Below are 24,281 nucleotides of genomic sequence, written 5' to 3'. Positions count from 1 at the left end.
ATGCAGGTTGATGAAGATATTGGGAAGCTGTACCGTCGTCATAGTGATCTCATTGAAAAATATTTCATTTCTTTGTGCTGTATGAAGTAAGACGTGTTAGATGTTCGTTAGTTTGCCTGTTGATTCCGTTGTTGTTTACTTTGTCCCTTTGGCAGTACTTAGATTTACAAAGATTCACATTAATTTAAGGTTACGTTACGATCATCTTGAAATATTGGCATTTTCTTATTGTTTTTCTAATAACTGTTCGATATTTACAAGATATACGGCATGAAATAAATATTCTGTTCATATTGAAAGACATTTTTATATTTTGTTAGATCCCGAGTTTGGTGATATCAGACGAACTGCCAGAAAACAGAACAATGAATCATATCAACCAGTCTCGTACCTCCGTGACGTCAGTGACAGGAGAAGTGTTTCTACTGGGATGGCATACGATAATTATGCCATCAATGACGACCTTTCTGATGGGACCCCTAACTGGAACTTAATGGCATACAACTCCAAACGACGATGGAGTAAATCTAGCTGGCCAGGGGTAATTACCAATACCGATAATAAAATAATTATTAGGTCTGCCTCTTCATAGATCTGTATCAAAGGTCATGGCAAAATTAAATGTTCCATGTGCCACCTCTTGTGGATAAGACGAAGAGACTAGTTTGATTTTTTGATGTACAAGAATTTCGAGAACGTTTATAAGTCTGTGATCGGTCAGTTTTTGTTTTCTACTGAAATATTTTCTAGACGAATCAAATTACTCAAATTAATCAATGGTGCCTTCAATTTTGCCAGGAAATGTTACCGTGGTGCAAGGTGTGAATGTAACCTCTAGCATATTGAGGATCTATGACGAAAATCTGATAATGGTGGGTTATTCAAATCGTTCTTTGAACGTCGTCCGCCCAGCGTACGTTTGGATATTCGTCTGGTCATGAACAATTATTTTCATCTTGTGAAAGTCCTTGGATAGCTCAATTTATGACTAACCGAAAATACAAGATGGCTATTTCTGAAGACTAGACTGTCATTCTCATATCTCTTGTATAATTGTTTGTTGGTCCCTATAAATGCTCTTTATTGCTAGATTTTTGACAGCTATAATTTGTTATAAAGCTAACTTTAAAGAACTAATTAAGACCAATCAGTCGTGGACGCCGATCTTCCAACTAATGTCTACTCAAACCTTGTCAGTATAAACTAAAGGATTTACCTTCACTGTCTCAATATGTAGTGTTAATATCCATGAGTAGTTGTACCATCATTTGTTGTTATTCTAAGAAAAGAACATTGACAGGCAATATCTGCTGTATAATCTTATTCACTCTCTTTTGTCATTATAATAAATGAAATGAAAAGAACACAGTTTAGTATTAACGTATTAATGATGACGACTGATTTATTTTGAAACTACAGATATATGAATCAGACAATGATAGTTCTGTACGACACCACACTCAGCCTCAACGGTCCTATCATTCGCCCAGAGACAGAAGGAGAAGAAACCCAAAAGCCTTACTTTCAATTCTGACAGTATCAATGGTATTAATGGTAATAGCGACCCCACTGCTGATCGTCTTCGTCTTCAGAGAAAGTAAGTTAACATATTCCTTCTTTACTCTAATTCTAAAGAATGTATGCACTAATCAAAGGTGAAAATTATGCTGAAAAAATGTGGTTGTGGCCATTTGATTTTACGGAAATCACCGTTTTCATCATTTTTCCAAGATATTCAGGTGTTTACTTCATTTATGATAATGATGGAACAAGAAACAACTTATTGTCAAATCTGTATTATGACGTGAACATTTAATCAATCTCTCCAATCAGATATTTTAACCATGTTGGTTTTACGTTTTCATTGTGTAACGACTTTTCGCGGCGATTTAAATTCGCGATTTACAGTCATAAATATTGGTATTTAAGAACCGGTTTTCAGAGTGAGTCACCAATTCACACATAAATATTGGTCATTGCGAAAACTCAGTTGTGATCACTCCTTTTTTCCGTGCGCATGTCTTTTCTTATTGAGCTGGTGTTTATACAAAGTAAGCACGCGAGTTTGTTTTGTGAGTCAGTTTGACTGATTATTGCCAAGTCCAACGATCATCATGTCAAAAAGAAATGTGAGCTGCAACCTCAGGGTGTATGTGGGTAATAAAGGATGAAATGAAATCACAATTTACTCAAATCTCGTGCAGAAAAAGCAAGAGTTCAAATATGTTACATGTATGTGTCCACTGACCTCAAAATGTCGAATGTAAAATGCACGTATTTCAGTGGGTTGTAAGTGCTTGGACAAAAGAAAATTTGGCCCCAGATATTAGGAAAGTATGGTATCGTTCAGGTCTTTCTGCATGTACTTTTAATGATGTTTGCATAAAAAACCGTTGGAATCTTTATGACTTCCGGTAATGGTTTACATGACGTGACATGCTGTGCATGTACTTTCATGGCTGTCTTGTGAAATATGTATTCGTTTCTCACTTTATTTTAAAAGTAAATAAAGAGTATGTTAATATTGTCGTTTGTTAATATCTTTCCTGTATGAAATCAACAGTTTCACGACATGTATTATACGCCAGACATCAGACGGTCGACTAGAAACACGAACCCAAGATTACTTGTAAAAATCCTACTGTACCTGTAATTGAAACTATTTTCTCGACGATTATTTTTTGTGAATCTTAACCGTCTGCGAAAATTAATCGAACGCAAAAAGAAGTTATTTTACAGTATTAGCAAACGTTTCATACCCAAAGTAACCATTCAAATTTTATGCGATGCAGTATAGGAACATTATGTATTAAATTTTCACCTGAGGTTGAGGTTAAGCATTAATAAAACTGAAAACAATAATGGCCACACCAAACAGTGTGAAAAATTATTATCAGTTAAAGATATACAGTTCTTCACAGTTGAAGAAGCTGATGACCAAAGGGAGATAATTGAAATAGCATAATAGAAATAGATGATCAACACAAAAGAAGAACAATAAAGTCTTTCTTTATATGGACAGGTAGCATTTTTACCTTACATTATCTTATTGTTAATATAACAAATTTATGACTCAGCATTGGAATTTATTGTCAACGTTAGTGTATGTGTGAAATACGATTCCAATGTTTGTGAAGGTGTCGAATATTGTTCTTTAATAAACCTATTAGAGACTGACGGGAACATTTCATAACACTGCGTTTGATGTTATCGATTGAATTTTGTATATTTATGCACTATGAAGAACATATCCTATTATTAAAATTCTTTTTACAAAGAATGAGAATATTCAGTGAAATGCACATGTACGTGGGTTGAAAAGAAAATGCAAGCATTGGCTATTTATCTTGTTTTAGGAAGCGATCCAACCGAAGGTGAGTTTTTATTTTATCAATTCAATAAGTAAGGAAAATACTTTTAAAATAATGGTAGTGACTGTGCCCCACCCTTCCTTAGCCTTATATTACATGTTTATGGTGTTCATTCAAAACAACTGTTCAAATAAAATGTTTAACGAAATCTTAATAATTTTGAGAAGTAGAAGAGAAATCTTCAGATTGATTTTTTTCAGAGGATAACATGTCATTTATTGCTCGTTGCATGCTTTTATTCCAAGTCATTTCGGATTTTTAAAAGTTATCTTTAATAAACACAGGGACTGTCAACTTGGAATTAAAGCTAGCAGACCAATTTCAAAAGGGCATGGGCGATTCCACATCACCTGTGTTCCAATCAACGGAGAATGAACTTTGTGGAGGGGTAATATTAACATGAAAATACAAATGAATAAAAAATACTTCTTAATACCATCATAAACAATGAAGTAATAACGACAGTGCGGATTGTCAAATTTTCGAGACAACATGCACCTTTATCAAGATACAAATATTACATAAATTACATAACATGCATAGTACATAACACAAATACAAAAATTACATATCTAAATCGAGAACAACAACTAAAAGATTGTGAATTTTGTCCGGTAAGAAGGTCCTTCGGCGTCGATCAGCCGAGGGGATTATCGAGACACCTAAATTTACACCACCGTTCTCGATTTAGATTTATAACTGTGTACTTGTTTATGGTCTATGCATGTGATGTTATTTATGTCCTGATAAAGGTGCAGCTTGTCCGCAATGTCGTTATTACTTTATTGATCTTACATCTATTCCAGTAATACGCACTCAACGAACATTTGTTTGTGAGAATTCAGTACCAATATTAGATCATATCGTCGATATTACTTACTAGACTATATAAATATATATAGTGAAGCAGATGTACATCATTCTTTTATTTTGTTCTTCTGTTTACTAGATTTGCTAATGGAAAATATATCATCACAATCTGATAAAAGAATTTGTGTATTAATAGGCTAAACAAGCTTTAACCACCAGGGGAAATTTTCCATTGGACACTAGCATTGCCTGCAAACTTGAATCACTTCGGTACGTGAGCTTTATAACAAGCGCACCTTTACAAAATTGCAAAGTTCGTATAAATTTCTATGTAACAATAATAATTACCTGGATTGACAACGATTTACATAGCGCGTCTCGGCTTAAGAAGTAGAAGACGCTTATTCTATAGGAACACCTGGTCTTATTATCTTTATACGTTTGCGGGTGTCCCCTTGTAATCGTTCTATTGTTCATATTTCACTCTAATTGTATTGAAGTTGATTTTGGATTATGATTCTGTTGATATATTGGGATTTTCTATGTGTTTGCGATATGTTGTAAGGACAAGTAAACCTTATTGATCATCCTTTATTTTGTTCTTTACAGTGAGCAATTGACAGGTCAAATTATGATATAATGAATTCGGAAATACATAACAATATTGCTATCCTGAGAACATAGATATTCTACAAAATGTAAAGCATTAATTTGGAACTTGTTTAGCTCTGACGTTTACCTTGAACTATGTATCATTTATTTCATTATGACAATGATCATGGATATCTGTAGGTACCTCTTTTTAAAACGTGGATTGTGATTGTAATTTGTGTTATGTTTCAGAGAAGGCAGCATCATTGCTACACTCGTGATCACTATTATCGGGCGATACACTATACCGGTCAGTAACAAGTATGTCGAGGCGATAACGACGCACATTGGAGTAAATGGGACACTTGGGTCCTTCACAGTCATTGAAGGGTCCATATTCGTTATTGCAGCTTCATATTTGACACAAGGAGTAACGACTCATGTTTCAAATAATACAACCACTCTAGAGCAAACAACAACCACAACCACTCCAGATCCAACCACAACCACGACTACAACCACTCCAGATCCAACCACAACCACTCCGGATCCAACAACAACTACAACCACTCCAGATCCAACAACAACTACAACCACTCCAGATCCAACCACAACAACAACCACTCCAGATCCAACCACAACCACAACCACTCCGGAGCCAACCACAAGTACTGCGGAGCAGACCACCTCCACAAGCGTAACAACAACCACGAGACCTATCCCTGCTAGTAAGTATTCTTGTTACTTCTCTTAGACTGTATTCACACGTATAGGCCACATATGATAGTAGTATGTTATTTACAATTTTGGTTGTTTGACCGGTAAGAGTTTTTCTTTTGAATATAAAATTAAAACATGCAAGGTATTTTCATGTTTAGTTGCCTTTCAAATTCATGCCAAATTCAATTCCCTTCTCATAATCATAGATACCAACTAGATTAAATGTCGCCGTCAAAACATAATAATATACCTTATAGAAGAAGCCTCACATCAATAGCGGAGATAATTACGATTTCTCTTCGACATTGAAAAATAACAATATTGCTTGCTCTGTTATATCCTTTCTTCCATAGTTCCGCTCGCTCTCGTTCGGAATTATTGATCCGGAATTTTGATTACTATCTTGTAACGTGTCAGTATCAATTCTATGCTTTTATTATCCAGCTGCACTTGTTTTTTCTGCTTAAAAAGAATGATTAAAAATATTTGTAAAACTGATATATTTGCAAAAATATCAATGTCGTGTATTTTACCTGAATTCACTACTTCCGATAATGTTTCTCCATTAGGAATTCAACTTAACAGTTCGCTTACATCTCCGCATGAGAATCTATTCATTGAATGCAACATTCAGAACCCACCGAACACCTGGGATCAGGTGAAGGTTATCTCCTCTGACGACAACATTGGAGTTGTAGCTGTTGGCTATTCTAATGGAACAATACAGAAAGACAACAACTCGTACCAACTGACCCTTGAACCCGGCGATAGCAAAGTAACATTAAGTCTTCTTTTTCCCAACACCACGAAGCATTGTTTTGTCAGGAGTAACTACACGTGTCAACTTCATAGCAATGGAAATATATTTGTGGAGTCCATGGAATACATTTCCATCCCAGGTATGTTGACCCTGAGATGTTGTTTTGAAGATTTCATAACAAAACGTAACAGCTTCCTTGATGATATTTGGCATCTATCAAAATAATCATCTGGGTATATTATTGATCAATACAAATAGCTCATTTTGTGAAAAGTGAAACCATAGCTTCATAAAATTATATAGCAATTGTTTCAATTATTTCATGGAGTCATTTATGAATAAATACTGCTACTAAGTTGCAGACGCAGCGGAGAATATCCACATTGTTGGGCCTACAACGGTGAACGAGGGTGATAGTTATGTGGTGAACTGTAGCGGGGATCTGGCTCCATCAGATAGTACACTGGACCTGTATACCAGAACCGTAAACGCCACGTTATTTACAAAGTCTCCAATTAGTCCTCAAATCACGAATGGTGACGTCACCGAATCCTGCTACCTCCACACAACACAGAAGTACAGTCTCAGCGCCAGTAAGACTGACAATGGCACAGAGATGAGGTGTGAGGCAGCGAATTCCTTCCCTGGTTCACAGACGATCTCTAGCGCACAAATGATCTTGGTGAAAGTTGCCGGTAACTATATCCCTTTTTACATTTATTGTAAGAAAATGTATGTACGATAGAAAAACTGGGCGACGTTTGCTATTACACATCTGTGAGCACCATTTGCAGTTCTAGATGTGTAATGTATCATTGTAAATAGCTGTTTAGAAAGGATTTAGGAGTAAATATCGGACAGGATCAACTTATTGTCTCAAAATATATATACATGAAAAGAGCTAACTTTCTGTATTTTTCCTGATTAACCTATATTGTTTTAAGTCAGACACGGTAAGATCTATCAGTTACAGACAAAAATGCCACACATGACAGATCATAATGTAAAGATACAATGTATATACTTTACATATGTAAACATTAGAAAGACGTCCCTTTTTAAATCGGTAATGAATCGACTAAAATCTTATATTGTTGGAAAGGAAATATTAATGGTATACCTTTTGTATTTCAATTTTTCATTTCGTAAAGACAATTATATATGCTCAACTAAGTTCAAGGTGTTGTTTATCTTACACCAGCGACCTTGTCGGTACAGTCCTGTCATGTAGGTATCAAAATAATTTTTTTATATCTGGAGCACACAACTCGCCACTCTTTGAATGTCAAATCTATTCACTCGAGACACAGGGTTCGGTAGTTTTTCAATAGTGAAAAAGTAGAGATGACTTTGTTAATCAATGATCAAAACCAGAATGGTTGCTGTATAGTGATAACTTCGTAAGTTTTCCGATTGAGCTTTGATACGTAGCATTAAGAATTGCTGATCTGATCCTATTGTATATTAGTAGGCTAGATTCTGTATCGTGTGTATGTGCCGACGATGTGTGCACGATGTGCGCACTAAGTTTATGGAGCATTGTATGATCCAACAACTGTATTACACAGAACATTTTGATTATCCCGAACAAGCATACCAATTCCAATTCATACATAAATGAACGAAAATACTTCGACTACTCATGAGGGTTAGAAGAACTCTACGAGGCCTGATCGAATAAAAGTATACTCTACCTCAACACCTGGTCTTATTCTTCTTATGCTTATCACTGAATCCTAGTTTCCTCAAAGTTCAGTTAGACTAAGATTCTGCTGATATGTCTGTATTTTCTTTATAGTTTCTAAATGTTTTTGGATTGATCTACAAATTGTTGTATTGTAACATATTTTGTGTGCCATCATTAAACTAGACTTATTTGAGCACGATTTGTGTACATATTTCCAGAACTAGTAATTGAAACATCGCTTACACCAACACATGAGGATCTCAAAATTGAATGTAATATTCAAAACGCTCCGAACACCTGGGATAAGGTTAAGCTTATCTCCTCTGACGACAGCATTGGAGTTGTAGCTGTTGGCTATTCTAATGGAACAACACAGAAAGACAACAACTCGTACCAACTGACCCTTGAACCCGGCGATAGCAACGTAAAATTGAGTCTTCTTTTTCCGAACACCACGAAGCATTGTTTTGTTAGGAGTAACTACACGTGTCAACTTCATAGCAATGGAAATATATTTGTGGAGTCCATGGAATACATTTCCATCCCAGGTATGTTGATCCTAAGGTGTTGTTTTGAAGATTCCATGCAAAACGTAACAGCTTCCTTGATGATATTTGGCATTTATCTATGTATCTATCTGAACATAATGATAATCAATATAAAAATTTCATGTTGTGAAATGTGAAATAGCTTCAAAAATTATATAGCAATTGTTTCAATTATTCCATGGAGTCATTAACGAATAAATACTGCTACTAAGTTGCAGACGCAGCGGAGAATATCCACATTGTTGGGCCTACAACGGTGAACGAGGGTGATAGTTATGTGGTGAACTGTAGCGGGGATCTGGCTCCATCAGATAGTACACTGGACCTGTATACCAGAACCGTAAACGCCACGTTATTTACAAAGTCTCCAATTAGTCCTCAAATCACGAATGGTGACGTCACCGAATCCTGCTACCTCCACACAACACAGAAGTACAGTCTCAGCGCCAGTAAGACTGACAATGGCACAGAGATGAGGTGTGAGGCAGCGAATTCCTTCCCTGGTTCACAGACGATCTCTAGCGCACAAATGATCTTGGTGAAAGTTGCCGGTAACTATATCCCTTTTTACATTTATTGTAAGAAAATGTATGTACGATAGAAAAACTGGGCGACGTTTGCTATTACACATCTGTGAGCACCATTTGCAGTTCTAGATGTGTAATGTATCATTGTAAATAGCTGTTTAGAAAGGATTTAGGAGTAAATATGGACAGGATCAACTTATTGTCTCAAAATATATATATATGAAAAGAGCTAACTTTGTGTATATTTCCTGATTAACCTATATTGTTTTAAGTCAGACAACGGTTAGATCTATCAGTTACAGACAAAAATGCAACACATGACAGATCATAATGTAAAGATACAATGTATATACTTTACATATGTAAACATTAGAAAGACGTCCCTTTTTAAATCGGTAATGAATCGACTAAAATCTTATATTGTTGGAAAGGAAATATTAATGGTATACCTTTTGTATTTCAATTTTTCATTTCGTAAAGACAATTATATATGCTCAACTAAGTTCAAGGTGTTGTGTTATCTTACACCAGCGACCTTGTCGGTACAGTCCTGTCATGTAGGTATCAAAATAATTTTTTTATATCTGGAGCACACAACTCGCCACTCTTTGAATGTCAAATCTATTCACTCGAGACACAGGGTTCGGTAGTTTTTCAATAGTGAAAAAGTAGAGATGACTTTGTTAATCAATGATCAAAACTAGAATGGTTGCTGTATAGTGATAACTTCAAGTTTTCCGAAGCTTTGATACGTAGCATTAAGAATTGCTGATCTGATCCTATTGTATATTAGTAGGCTAGATTCTGTATCGTGTGTATGTGCCGATGTGTGCACGAAAAATGGAGCATGTATCCAACAACTGTATTACACAGAACATTTTGATTTGTACCAATTCCAATTCATACATAAATGCCGTATCATATACTGTGTGCTCTACCTCAACACCTGTCTTATTCTTCTTATGCTTATCACTGAATCCTAGTTTCCTCAAAGTTCAGTTAGACTAAGATTCTGCTGATATGTCTGTATTTTCTTTATAGTTTCTAAATGTTTTTGGATTGATCTACAAATTGTTGTATTGTAACATATTTTGTGTGCCATCATTAAACTAGACTTATTTGAGCACGATTTGTGTACATATTTCCAGAACTAGTAATTGAAACATCGCTTACACCAACACATGAGGATCTCAAAATTGAATGTAATATTCAAAACGCTCCGAACACCTGGGATAAGGTTAAGCTTATCTCCTCTGACGACAGCATTGGAGTTGTAGCTGTTGGCTATTCTAATGGAACAACACAGAAAGACAACAACTCGTACCAACTGACCCTTGAACCCGGCGATAGCAACGTAAAATTGAGTCTTCTTTTCCCCAACACCACGAAGCATTGTTTTGTCAGGAGTAACTACACGTGTCAACTTCATAGCAATGGAAATATATTTGTGGAGTCCATTGAGTACATTTCCATCCCAGGTATGTTGATCCTGAGATGTTGTTTTGAAGTGTTCCATGCAAAAATGAACAGCTTCCTTGATGATATTTGGCATTTATCAAAATATCCATATGGGAACATATGATAATCAATATAAATAGTTCATGTTGTGAAATGTGAAACCATAGTTTCATAAAATTATATAGCAATTGTTTCAATTATTTCATCGAGTCATTAATGAATAAATACTGAAACTAAGTTGCAGACGCAGCGGAGAATATCCACATTGTTGGGCCTACAACGGTGAACGAGGGTGATAGTTATGTGGTGAACTGTAGCGGGGATCTGGCTCCATCAGATAGTACACTGGACCTGTATACCAGAACCGTAAACGCCACGTTATTTACAAAGTCTCCGATTAATCCTCAAATCACGAATGGTAACGTCACCGAATCCTGCTACCTCCACACAACAAAGAGGTACAGTCTCAGCGCCAGTAAGACTGATAATGGCACAGAGATGAGGTGTGAGGCAGCGAATTCCTCCCCTGGTTCAAAGACGATCTCTAGCGCACAAATGATCTTGGTGAAAGTTGCCGGTAACTATATCCCTTTTTACAAATATTGTAACAAAATATATGTACGATAGAAATATTGGGCGAAGTTTGCTATCACACATGTGCGAGCACCATGTGCAGTTCTAGATGTGTAATTGTATCGTTGTAAATAAATCTTTAGAAATGACGTATGAATAAGTGTTGGATAGGGTAAATTTATTTTCTTAATATATATGAAAACAGCTAAGTTTGTGTATATTTCCTGATTAACCTATATTGTTTTAAGTCAGACAAGGTTAGCTCTATCAGTTACAGACAAAAATGCAACACATGACCGATCTTAATGTAAAGATACGATGTATATACTTTACATATGTAAACATTAGAAAGACGTCCCTTTTTAAATCGGTAATGAATCGTCTAAAATCATATATTGTTGGAGAGAAAATACTAATGGCATACCTTTTGTATTTCGGTTTTTCATTTCGTAAAGACAATAATATATGCTCAACTAAGTTCAAGGTATTGTGTGTCTTACATCAGAAACCTTGTCGGTACAGTCCTGTCATGTCCATATCATAATAGATTTTGTTACAAATATCACACAACTAGCCACTCTTTGAAATGTCAAATCTATTCACTCGAGACACAGGGTTCGGTAGTTTTTCAATAGTGAAAAAGTAGAGATGACTTTGTTAATCAATGATCAAAACTAGAATGGTTGCTGTATAGTGATAACTTCACAAGTTTTCCGATTGAGTTTTGATACGTGGCATTAAAAATGGCTGATCCTATCGAATATTTGTACGCCGTATCATATACTGTGTGCCGTCATTGAACTAGACTTATTTGAGCACGATTTGTATACATATTTCCAGAACTAGTAATTGAAACATCGCTTACACCAGCACATGAGGATCTCAAAATTGAATGTAATATTCAAAACACTCCGAACACCTGGGATAAGGTGAAGCTTATCTCCTCTGACGACAGCATTGGAGTTGTAGCTGTTGGCTATTCTAATGGAACAACACAGAAAGACAACAACTCGTACCAACTGACCCTTGAACCCGGCGATAGCAACGTAACACTAAGTCTTCTTTTCCCCAACACCACGAAGCATTGTTTTGTCAGGAGTAACTACACGTGTCAACTTCATAGCAATGGAAATATATTTGTGGAGTCCATGGAGTACATTTCCATCCCAGGTATGTTGATCCTGAGATGTTGTTTTGAAGTGTTCATGCCAAAAATGAACAGCTTCCTTTCTGATCTAAGCGCATTTATCAAAATATCCATATGGGCATATCATTGATCAATACAAATAGTTCATGTTGTGAAAAGTGAAACCATAGTTTCATAAAATTATATAGCAATTGTTTCAATTATTTCATCGAGTCATTAATGAATAAATACTGAAACTAAGTTGCAGACGCAGCGGAGAATATCCACATTGTTGGGCCTACAACGGTGAACGAGGGTGATAGTTATGTGGTGAACTGTAGCGGGGATCTGGCTCCATCAGATAGTACACTGGACCTGTATACCAGAACCGTAAACGCCACGTTATTTACAAAGTCTCCGATTAATCCTCAAATCACGAATGGTAACGTCACCGAATCCTGCTACCTCCACACAACAAAGAGGTACAGTCTCAGCGCCAGTAAGACTGATAATGGCACAGAGATGAGGTGTGAGGCAGCGAATTCCTCCCCTGGTTCAAAGACGATCTCTAGCGCACAAATGATCTTGGTGAAAGTTGCCGGTAACTATATCCCTTTTTACAAATATTGTAACAAAATATATGTACGATAGAAATATTGGGCGAAGTTTGCTATCACACATGTGCGAGCACCATGTGCAGTTCTAGATGTGTAATTGTATCGTTGTAAATAAATCTTTAGAAATGACGTATGAATAAGTGTTGGATAGGGTAAATTTATTTTCTTAATATATATGAAAACAGCTAAGTTTGTGTATATTTCCTGATTAACCTATATTGTTTTAAGTCAGACAAGGTTAGCTCTATCAGTTACAGACAAAAATGCAACACATGACCGATCTTAATGTAAAGATACGATGTATATACTTTACATATGTAAACATTAGAAAGACGTCCCTTTTTAAATCGGTAATGAATCGTCTAAAATCATATATTGTTGGAGAGAAAATACTAATGGCATACCTTTTGTATTTCGGTTTTTCATTTCGTAAAGACAATAATATATGCTCAACTAAGTTCAAGGTATTGTGTGTCTTACATCAGAAACCTTGTCGGTACAGTCCTGTCATGTCCATATCATAATAGATTTTGTTACAAATATCACACAACTAGCCACTCTTTGAAATGTCAAATCTATTCACTCGAGACACAGGGTTCGGTAGTTTTTCAATAGTGAAAAAGTAGAGATGACTTTGTTAATCAATGATCAAAACTAGAATGGTTGCTGTATAGTGATAACTTCACAAGTTTTCCGATTGAGTTTTGATACGTGGCATTAAAAATGGCTGATCCTATCGAATATTTGTACGCCGTATCATATACTGTGTGCCGTCATTGAACTAGACTTATTTGAGCACGATTTGTATACATATTTCCAGAACTAGTAATTGAAACATCGCTTACACCAGCACATGAGGATCTCAAAATTGAATGTAATATTCAAAACACTCCGAACACCTGGGATAAGGTGAAGCTTATCTCCTCTGACGACAGCATTGGAGTTGTAGCTGTTGGCTATTCTAATGGAACAACACAGAAAGACAACAACTCGTACCAACTGACCCTTGAACCCGGCGATAGCAACGTAACACTAAGTCTTCTTTTCCCCAACACCACGAAGCATTGTTTTGTCAGGAGTAACTACACGTGTCAACTTCATAGCAATGGAAATATATTTGTGGAGTCCATGGAGTACATTTCCATCCCAGGTATGTTGATCCTGAGATGTTGTTTTGAAGTGTTCATGCCAAAAATGAACAGCTTCCTTTCTGATCTAAGCGCATTTATCAAAATATCCATATGGGCATATCATTGATCAATACAAATAGTTCATGTTGTGAAAAGTGAAACCATAGTTTCATAAAATTATATAGCAATTGTTTCAATTATTTCATCGAGTCATTAATGAATAAATACTGAAACTAAGTTGCAGACGCAGCGGAGAATATCCACATTGTTGGGCCTACAACGGTGAACGAGGGTGATAGTTATGTGGTGAACTGTAGCGGGGATCTGGCTCCATCAGATAGTACACTGGACCTGTATACCAGAACCGTAAACGCCACGTTATTTACAAAGTCTCCGATTAATCCTCAAATCACGAATGGTAACGTCACCGAATCCTGCTACCTCCACACAACAAAGAGGTACAGTCTCAGCGCCAGTAAGACTGATAATGGCACAGAGATGAGGTGTGAGGCAGCGAATTCCTCCCCTGGTTCAAAGACGATCTCTAGCGCACAAATGATCTTGGTGAAAGTTGCCGGTAACTATATCCCTTTTTACAAATATTGTAACAAAATATATGTACGATAGAAATATTGGGCGAAGTTTGCTATCACACATGTGCGAGCACCATGTGCAGTTCTAGATGTGTAATTGTATCGTTGTAAATAAATCTTTAGAAATGACGTATGAATAAGTGTTGGATAGGGTAAATTTATTTTCTTAATATATATGAAAACAGCTAAGTTTGTGTATATTTCCTGATTAACCTATATTGTTTTAAGTCAGACAAGGTTAGCTCTATCAGTTACAGACAAAAATGCAACACATGACCGATCTTAATGTAAAGATACGATGTATATACTTTACATATGTAAACATTAGAAAGACGTCCCTTTTTAAATCGGTAATGAATCGTCTAAAATCATATATTGTTGGAGAGAAAATACTAATGGCATACCTTTTGTATTTCGGTTTTTCATTTCGTAAAGACAATAATATATGCTCAACTAAGTTCAAGGTATTGTGTGTCTTACATCAGAAACCTTGTCGGTACAGTCCTGTCATGTCCATATCATAATAGATTTTGTTACAAATATCACACAACTAGCCACTCTTTGAAATGTCAAATCTATTCACTCGAGACACAGGGTTCGGTAGTTTTTCAATAGTGAAAAAGTAGAGATGACTTTGTTAATCAATGATCAAAACTAGAATGGTTGCTGTATAGTGATAACTTCACAAGTTTTCCGATTGAGTTTTGATACGGCATTAAAAATGGCTGATCCTATCGAATATTTGTACGCCGTATCATATACTGTGTGCCGTCATTGAACTAGACTTATTTGAGCACGATTTGTATACATATTTCCAGAACTAGTAATTGAAACATCGCTTACACCAGCACATGAGGATCTCAAAATTGAATGTAATATTCAAAACACTCCGAACACCTGGGATAAGGTGAAGCTTATCTCCTCTGACGACAGCATTGGAGTTGTAGCTGTTGGCTATTCTAATGGAACAACACAGAAAGACAACAACTCGTACCAACTGACCCTTGAACCCGGCGATAGCAACGTAACACTAAGTCTTCTTTTCCCCAACACCACGAAGCATTGTTTTGTCAGGAGTAACTACACGTGTCAACTTCATAGCAATGGAAATATATTTGTGGAGTCCATGGAGTACATTTCCATCCCAGGTATGTTGATCCTGAGATGTTGTTTTGAAGTGTTCATGCCAAAAATGAACAGCTTCCTTTCTGATCTAAGCGCATTTATCAAAATATCCATATGGGCATATCATTGATCAATACAAATAGTTCATGTTGTGAAAAGTGAAACCATAGTTTCATAAAATTATATAGCAATTGTTTCAATTATTTCATCGAGTCATTAATGAATAAATACTGAAACTAAGTTGCAGACGCAGCGGAGAATATCCACATTGTTGGGCCTACAACGGTGAACGAGGGTGATAGTTATGTGGTGAACTGTAGCGGGGATCTGGCTCCATCAGATAGTACACTGGACCTGTATACCAGAACCGTAAACGCCACGTTATTTACAAAGTCTCCGATTAATCCTCAAATCACGAATGGTAACGTCACCGAATCCTGCTACCTCCACACAACAAAGAGGTACAGTCTCAGCGCCAGTAAGACTGATAATGGCACAGAGATGAGGTGTGAGGCAGCGAATTCCTCCCCTGGTTCAAAGACGATCTCTAGCGCACAAATGATCTTGGTGAAAGTTGCCGGTAACTATATCCCTTTTTACAAATATTGTAACAAAATATATGTACGATAGAAATATTGGGCGAAGTTTGCTATCACACATGTGCGAGCACCATGTGCAGTTCTAGATGTGTAATTGTATCGTTGTAAATAAATCTTTAGAAATGACGTATGAATAAGTGTTGGATAGGGTAAATTTATTTTCTTAATATATATGAAAACAGCTAAGTTTGTGTATATTTCCTGATTAACCTATATTGTTTTAAGTCAGACAAGGTTAGCTCTATCAGTTACAGACAAAAATGCAACACATGACCGATCTTAATGTAAAGATACGATGTATATACTTTACATATGTAAACATTAGAAAGACGTCCCTTTTTAAATCGGTAATGAATCGTCTAAAATCATATATTGTTGGAGAGAAAATACTAATGGCATACCTTTTGTATTTCGGTTTTTCATTTCGTAAAGACAATAATATATGCTCAACTAAGTTCAAGGTATTGTGTGTCTTACATCAGAAACCTTGTCGGTACAGTCCTGTCATGTCCATATCATAATAGATTTTGTTACAAATATCACACAACTAGCCACTCTTTGAAATGTCAAATCTATTCACTCGAGACACAGGGTTCGGTAGTTTTTCAATAGTGAAAAAGTAGAGATGACTTTGTTAATCAATAATCAAAACTAGAATGGTTGATGTATAGTGATAACTTCACAAGTTTTCCGATTGAGTTTTGATACGTGGCATTAAAAATGGCTGATCCTATCGAATATTTGTACGCCGTATCATATTTTGTGTGCCGTCATTAAACTAGACTTATTTGAGCACGATTTGTATACATATTTCCAGAACTAGTAATTGAAACATCGCTTACACCAACACATGAGGATCTCAAAATTGAATGTAATATTCAAAACACTCCGAACACCTGGGATAAGGTGAAGCTTATCTCCTCTGACGACAGCATTGGAGTTGTAGCTGTTGGCTATTCTAATGGAACAACACAGAAAGACAACAACTCGTACCAACTGACCCTTGAACCCGGCGATAGCAACGTAACACTAAGTCTTCTTTTCCCCAACACCACGAAGCATTGTTTTGTCAGGAGTAACTACACGTGTCAACTTTATAGCAATGGAAATATATTTGTGGAGTCCATGGAATATATTTCTATTCCAGGTTTGTTGACTATAATTTTATGATAAAGTTACGATGATCAAACATGCAAACCATTCTCGATGAACCTTGCAAACTTTTATCGATGTATTATTATATTTATATTGTAATCTTATTAGTTAATTTAACAAATTTCTTCGATATATGAGTTATCGTATCATAAGTCTTTCTTTTCCCAACAAAACGAAGTATTCTTGTTCCTGGAAACTGCACATGTCATCTTCATGTCAAAGATTAACATTTGTTGTGAAAAGCAAATACACTTTAATGTTATATACGTTGTTATTTTTTCGGTATATGTTATCGCTCAAAGAAATTTCAAACTCGAAGTTATATACGGTATTTCATCGTAATAAATGTGATGTAAATGTACTAGTTTCATTCAATAATTTTTACTGTTGCAAAATGCAAAGAACCTTTGTTTTGACATACGACTCAAATCGAAATAACAGTTAAAAGTAAAGTTCGGGTTTGGGTCTGCAATCAGCTTTTTAATCCGAATAATAACTTGCTCTCTTGATGTTGGTTTTTGAAGACAATGAATTTAATCTTTGATATGGACATTAACTTTTTAAACAATTAACTGATGTATAGTTGTAGATTTAGCGGAAAATGTCGGAATTGACGGAAGTACAACCTGGAATGAAAGAGACAGATATGTTGTGAACTGCACTGGGGATTTGACCCCACCATCCAGTACACTAGACTTGTACACTAGAATTTCAAACAGTACGCCATTTATAAAGTCTGATGTAACTCCTTTTGTGACGATAACTGGAAAAACAGATGCCTGCTATCTCCAAACAACAAAGAGCTACACTTTTCTTGCTGTGAGGAGTGTAAACGGTTCTGAACTAAGGTGTGAAGGACTTAACAGCACAATCAGAACAACCTCGATGTCGGATTCAAAGCTGATCATGGTACGGGTTGCAGGTCAGTACTACTTGATCTTCGTTTTTTTTTTTTTTTTTTCCTTTTTCTCCTTTTTCTTTCCTGTTGAACGAATTTCTCGGACGTCTAACAATATCTTATCACGTAAAACTATAATTGCCGGATATCCTTATAGAACCAAGAAACACTTTGTTTTGTACTATTATACGTTCCAATTATGGAAAGATGCTATTCATTTTCCAACAACAACGTTTTAAATTATATCAATTTTTCGTATTTACTCACAAGGATTCTGTAACATTAGGACGATGTTCTGGTGTTAAATCTGCATTTATGAGATGGAAGTGAACGATTTACATTTCTTCGTTCTCTAGAAATAAATTGAGAACATTATCAGTTACCGATATTAGCTTTCATTATTTATTGTTAACGTAAATTTCAACTATAATTATGTTACATTAGTATAATACATTAATGTGATATTTGTATTCCAGAGATGGAAATGAACGATTCACTGACAAAACCTGGAGAGGAGATCACCATTACCTGTAACGTCCGGTATGCTCCCTCGGGTTGGGACAACTTCAGTATCGTATCCATTGATAAGAATGATATATATGTTATAGCGTATCCAAACGGAACTATCGCGAAGGGCAACAACTTGTACACAGCTGGATTACAACAGAACAACGATGATCTGACACTTGCAGTCCGTGTTCCTAACACCACCACCACCACACATTGTACCGCTAGAGGGAACTATGTATGTACCTTGACAGACGACGGTGGCATCGTCATCAATGATACCTCAACTGTTACAATAACAGGTAATGTGATATGAAACCGCTTTAAAACAATGTGTCTTGGTTCGTCCATATACATTTACGTTAACAGGCACGTATTATGTTATTAAAACTTATTTAATAGATAAGCGGATTGTTAGCTCATCGTAAATATTTAATGAGAATATTCTATTTCAAAATTGCGACAATAGTACTTACAATTATTGTATTAGTTTTGATGAAGTAATAGAATGATATATGCAAACACGACGTGAAAGCCTTTTACATGACATTCTAAGCTCAATTTTGTTTTACATTTACAAATTGGTTAACAAAAATATATGCAAAAATATATGCATATGTTTTAAAACCAACAACCTATATGTTCTAGATCTTGCTACTAACCTAGCACTTGACGGAAATGATACAGTTCAGGAAGGTGAAAGATACGCCGTGAACTGTTCTGGTAGACTGGCTTCGGAGGGAGGTGAACTTCACCTTTATGTTCGATCTTGGAATGCTTCAGACTTCGTCAGGGCTACACAAGTTCCCTCAATAATATTCAATGATGATGACACGTGCTACCAATCCATAAAGAAGACCTACGACTTCTTCGCCGAGACTGCCCAGAATGGTACAGAATTCCAGTGCGTTGCCACCAATGATAAGCTGTCTTCCTACCAAAGCAGCAGTTCCATCGATATGGTTGTAGACTTTGCAGGTATTCCATCCTTGTAAATATCTCTATTTGTCTTGCACAAACGATTGTATAGAAAAGACACAAGCTTTCAGTGCAGTATTATCAAAGTATATGAAGGATGATGAATTAAACTGGATAATATAGCTTTCCCCCACTTTTTGACACTTTACATATTTAACGAGCAACATTTAAAAAGTCAAGTTGGCATAAACTTAAGCAAAATACAAAAATAATTACTATCAAAATGGTCTCACGCATATCACTTGTGTAGTAAATAGTGGCAACCAAATATTACGCATGCTATAAATAGGAGCTTAACTTATGTCCATGATGTTGTAAATAATGGCTTACTTCACTGATGTTGCAAGTAATGGCTTACTTCACTGATGTTGTAAATAATGACTTACTTCAATGATGTTGCAAATAATGGCTTACTTCAATGATATAAATAATGGCTTACTTCACTGATAATGCAAGTAATGGCTTACTTCAATGATATAAATAATGGCTTACTTCACTGATGTTGTAAATAAATAATGGCTTACTTCACTGATATTGTAAATAATGGCTTACTTCGCTGATGTTGTAAATAATGGCTTACTTCAATGATGTTGTAAATAATGGCTTACTTCACTGATGTAAATAATGGTTTACTTCACTGATGTAAATAAATAATGGCTTACTTTACTGATGATGTAAATAAATAATGGCTTACTTCAATGATATAAATAATGGCTTACTTCACTGATGTTGCAAGTAATGGCTTACTTCAATGATATAAATAATGGCTTACTTCACTGATTTTGTAAATAAATAATGGCTTACTTCACTGATATAAATAATGGCTTACTTTACTGATGTTGTAAATAATGGCTTACTTCAATGATGTTGTAAATAATGGTTTACTTCACTGATGTTGTAAATAATGGCTTTCTTCACTGATGTTATAAATAATGGCTTAGTTCACTGATGTTGTAAATAATGGCTTTCTTCACTGATGTTATAAATAATGGCTTACTTTACTGATGTTGTAAATAATGGCTTACTTCAATGATGTTGTAAATAATGGTTTACTTCACTGATGTTGTAAATAATGGCTTTCTTCACTGATGTTATAAATAATGGCTTAGTTCACTGATGTAAATAATGGCTTACTTCACTGATGTTGTAAATAAATAATGGCTTACTTCACTGATGTTGTAAATAATGGCTTTCCCCAATGATGTAAAAAAAAATGGCTTACTTTACTGATGTTGTAAATAATGGCCTATTTCACGAATATAAACAATGGTTTACTTCACTGATGTGGTAAATAATTACTTACTAGATGATACTGTAAATAATGTCACTCATATTTTAGTAAAACATGAAAAAAGTGGGTAGCCCTCAGGTATAAAGAGTAGATGGTAGAACGCCATTCTTCACAACACTACCTGCTCTACAGTCTACATTTTCCTATTAAGCTTACTTCGCCATTTTGAACATTTAAAAAACACTATTATCTTTCATGGTGAAAAATATTTGTCCATAAAGATCAGTTCCAGTGCTAAATATAATTTCCAATGCACGTTCGCTCGCTAAATAAAATATGACCAGTAACAGGAGGTGTCTAAAGAGAATCACATATTTGCATTAAAATCGCTGACAGGTTTTACTACTGATAACTGTTTATACCATTATTCATACTCTGAACTCGTTCATGTCATTTTTTTATCAGATTTCAGCATAAACTTTATTTTGAAAAACACTACTTGGGTCCCTGGGTACGATAACAAAAACAGTCCAGAATTTAAGGATCTCGCCGGACAACTCGAACATGAAGTAAGCATAACCAACGATATCTTATTCTTAAACTTGTGATTCTTTCAAATTAACTACAATATGCCGATATAAAAAGGATTAATTAAGCAAAAGACCACATTTCCTTATATGCAGGAGGTAACTCGTTTATTCTGTTTTTCATTAGACACGTTTAGACATGTTTTTTTTTTAATGTTTGCAGACTGACTATGTGTACAACAAAAGCCGATTAAAGGAAAACTTCCAGAAAAGTAAAGTTATTGGATTTGAGTAAGTTCTTGAAGCTTCACTGAAAATCAATATTCCGATTAAAGATTAACAACTGTTTCTTTGATTTACGTTCAATAAAAAATGTTACACGGATAAAGGGAACACGTAATTGTATTTCATTAATCTGTGTATTTTCTAATTGGAAATTGACTTATTCATTTCATTGATATCTTTTATCAGGCAAGAAGAAAGTGTCTTGGTCAATATGATCATATTTATAGATATAAAGATTATTATCATCGATGGAAGTAACAATGTTATATCAACTACATTGACATCCGCGGATATTGTGGACGCTTTTGTGGTGACACTTCCAGTGGTCGCTGTCGATCTTCCAAACAATGCTATCTCAGGTGTAGACACCAACACTATCACCGGAACAGTTGTTATAACGGGTACGTTTAAATACTAAATAAATTTTCATTCCTATTGAACATTTCATTATGTCCTGGTTATGTCTTTAAAGACAATAAAAATTAAATGTTACCTGATTTCGTCAAGGGGTCACTAAGGAAATATTTGTAGACAAACTCTACTCACCGAATATGTTAAAGATCCATGTGCTCACTTTTAAATCATTCTATATGGACAATGGTGAAATATTTATCAGCTATATTTTTTTGTTTTGTAGACCATGCTGATGATTATGGTAAGTACAATATAATTCCAGATGAATCCACTATCCCAAAACGTTCCTAGTCGAGTACAAAGCTCTGTTGCATGCAAGAATGTATTGCTTTTTCTGCTTAGCATAGTCACCGTAATTACAATGATGTAGTGATAACGGCCATAAAGTCTAAATTGAGGTATTTTTAAGCTTGCGACTAGTTCAGCATTGGAGGTCATGTTTCACTCTATTCTACTTCGCCTTGTAAATCTATAGATCATTTAAAGAATCAAAAAAAAGTTTTTTCAAAGTTTTATTATTATTTGTGTGAGTACATTACAAATTAATTAATTTCTCAAGAATAATTGAAAAAGGAAACAAATAATTCCTAATTTATTTGTGGATTATGGTCTCACTTTTTTTCTGATTTGATGCAAAGATTGTGATCGTGAAATTCTGGAATCAACGAAATTCAAGATTCTAGAATATAGTATTATTGTTTTTAACGCTTGTTTTGAAACCAAATATGTGTCAAACATGCGAGAATCTACAAGAACGACTTAAAAATCTGTTATTCAAATATATACAGAAAACGCACAGAGGTCAATTTAAGCGATCATTACACGTTTTCCGCCTACCTCCCATTGGGTCATTTATAAATAAGTTGGACTACAAAGTCGATTTTCGACCTATTATCCAACTCTGTTATACCTTCTGTTTATTGTTTGTTATTTTGTAGTATGTCAATCGACGTACCATCAACATACTTGACTTTTATGATAACTTTTAACTTTATTTAATTCATCATTTTCAGACTGCAACACGAAGACTGATGTCATATTTCTACTGGACGCATCTGGAAGTATCGGCTCTAATAACTTTAGAACAATGAAATATTTCATACAAAACTTTACAGCAAATGTTAAGTTGGGTCCAAATGACATTCAGATCGGTGTAACAAAATTTTCCTCCTCTCCAAGTTATGAATTTTGGCTCAATGAACACTATGGAGTATTAACTCTGAATCCGGCGATAGGAAATATATACTACACTGGAGGGGGAACAAAAATAGCCGCTGGTTTGGAATATGTTTTGAATAATTCACTTAAAGTTGCCAATGGAGCAAGACAGGACTCGAAGAAAGTAGTTATTCTTATGACTGATGGACAGTCGGCTGATAATCCAGCAGCAGTAGCCACCACAATGAGGAATGCTGGCGTCCTTGTAGCATGTGTCGGAATAGGGAATGGAATTGATATGAACCAGTTAAACGATATCGCTTACAACTCTTCATATATCTTTTTCGCGTCCAATTTTAATGTGCTTACACAAATCAAAGATACTGTGAAAAGATCATCATGTAAATTTGATAACAACACAAGGAAATAGATTTCCATTGGTTCAAATATGATTAAACATTTGTGATGTCAAGGAACATAACTGATAACATCAGGATATCATTTTGAATAGCTATATGAACGAATTTTGGTGTGTAGATAAGAAGCGTTAAGACTTTTTTTGTTTACATTTCACTTATGTTTAACACAATCTTTCACCGTATCGTGACATATTACTATTTCAGGATATGTGGTCATACTTCGGAACATTTTTTTTTAGGTTAATAACATATATTGAAAGGAATTCCTTGCATCACAACCAGTTATATAATTATGTGTGACAATTACTACATTGTAGTAATCATCAGACAATAGCCAGTGTTCACGGAGGTGTACGGTCTGATGAAAGTCGATTGTTTAAAACACGGTCATCAATATGCGAGAGTCTATGGCCCCCCCTTGTTCCTATTCAGTACATTTCATTATTATAATTAGGATATATATGCTTGTTTATC

At 35.3% G+C, this 24,281-nt stretch overlaps 1 protein-coding gene across 1 annotated transcript; it reads left to right on the top strand.

The window, feature by feature from the left end:
- LOC132561999 (serine-rich adhesin for platelets-like) lies at window positions 1-23,818 on the top strand. Its single transcript, XM_060226725.1, has 28 exons — window positions 1-79; window positions 321-541; window positions 1,420-1,597; window positions 3,357-3,374; window positions 3,656-3,759; window positions 4,378-4,451; window positions 5,025-5,500; window positions 6,062-6,391; window positions 6,609-6,947; window positions 8,158-8,487; window positions 8,700-9,038; window positions 10,163-10,492; window positions 10,717-11,049; window positions 11,886-12,215; window positions 12,434-12,772; window positions 13,609-13,938; window positions 14,157-14,495; window positions 15,330-15,659; window positions 15,884-16,216; window positions 17,053-17,382; window positions 17,974-18,312; window positions 18,765-19,097; window positions 19,444-19,786; window positions 21,477-21,573; window positions 21,755-21,822; window positions 22,003-22,217; window positions 22,454-22,471; window positions 23,244-23,818. The coding sequence occupies exons 1-28, from the start codon at window positions 1-3 to the stop codon at window positions 23,816-23,818; spliced, it is 7,470 nt and encodes a 2,489-aa protein (XP_060082708.1).
- Window positions 23,819-24,281: the final 463 nt, after the last annotated feature.

This window comes from Ylistrum balloti, unplaced genomic scaffold (genome assembly GCF_031769215.1).
Source record: "Ylistrum balloti isolate Yb309-2 unplaced genomic scaffold, AGI_CSIRO_Ybal_v1 Utg371318, whole genome shotgun sequence".
Lineage (NCBI taxonomy): Eukaryota > Metazoa > Mollusca > Bivalvia > Pectinida > Pectinidae > Ylistrum > Ylistrum balloti.
The sequence above is the reverse complement of the archived record's forward strand: the minus strand, read 5'-3'. Positions and strand labels throughout refer to the sequence as shown.

What these genes read in the sequence shown, in the direction of transcription:
- LOC132561999 (XM_060226725.1), top strand. Translation starts at nt 1, where the DNA reads ATGCAGGTTGATGAAGATATTGGGAAGCTGTACCGTCGTCATAGTGAT. An exon ending in ATATTTCATTTCTTTGTGCT is followed by an intron (nt 80 to 320) that starts GTATGAAGTAAG and finishes ATATTTTGTTAG; the next exon opens with ATCCCGAGTTTGGTGATATC. An exon ending in CCGGACAACTCGAACATGAA is followed by an intron (nt 21,574 to 21,754) that starts GTAAGCATAACC and finishes TAATGTTTGCAG; the next exon opens with ACTGACTATGTGTACAACAA.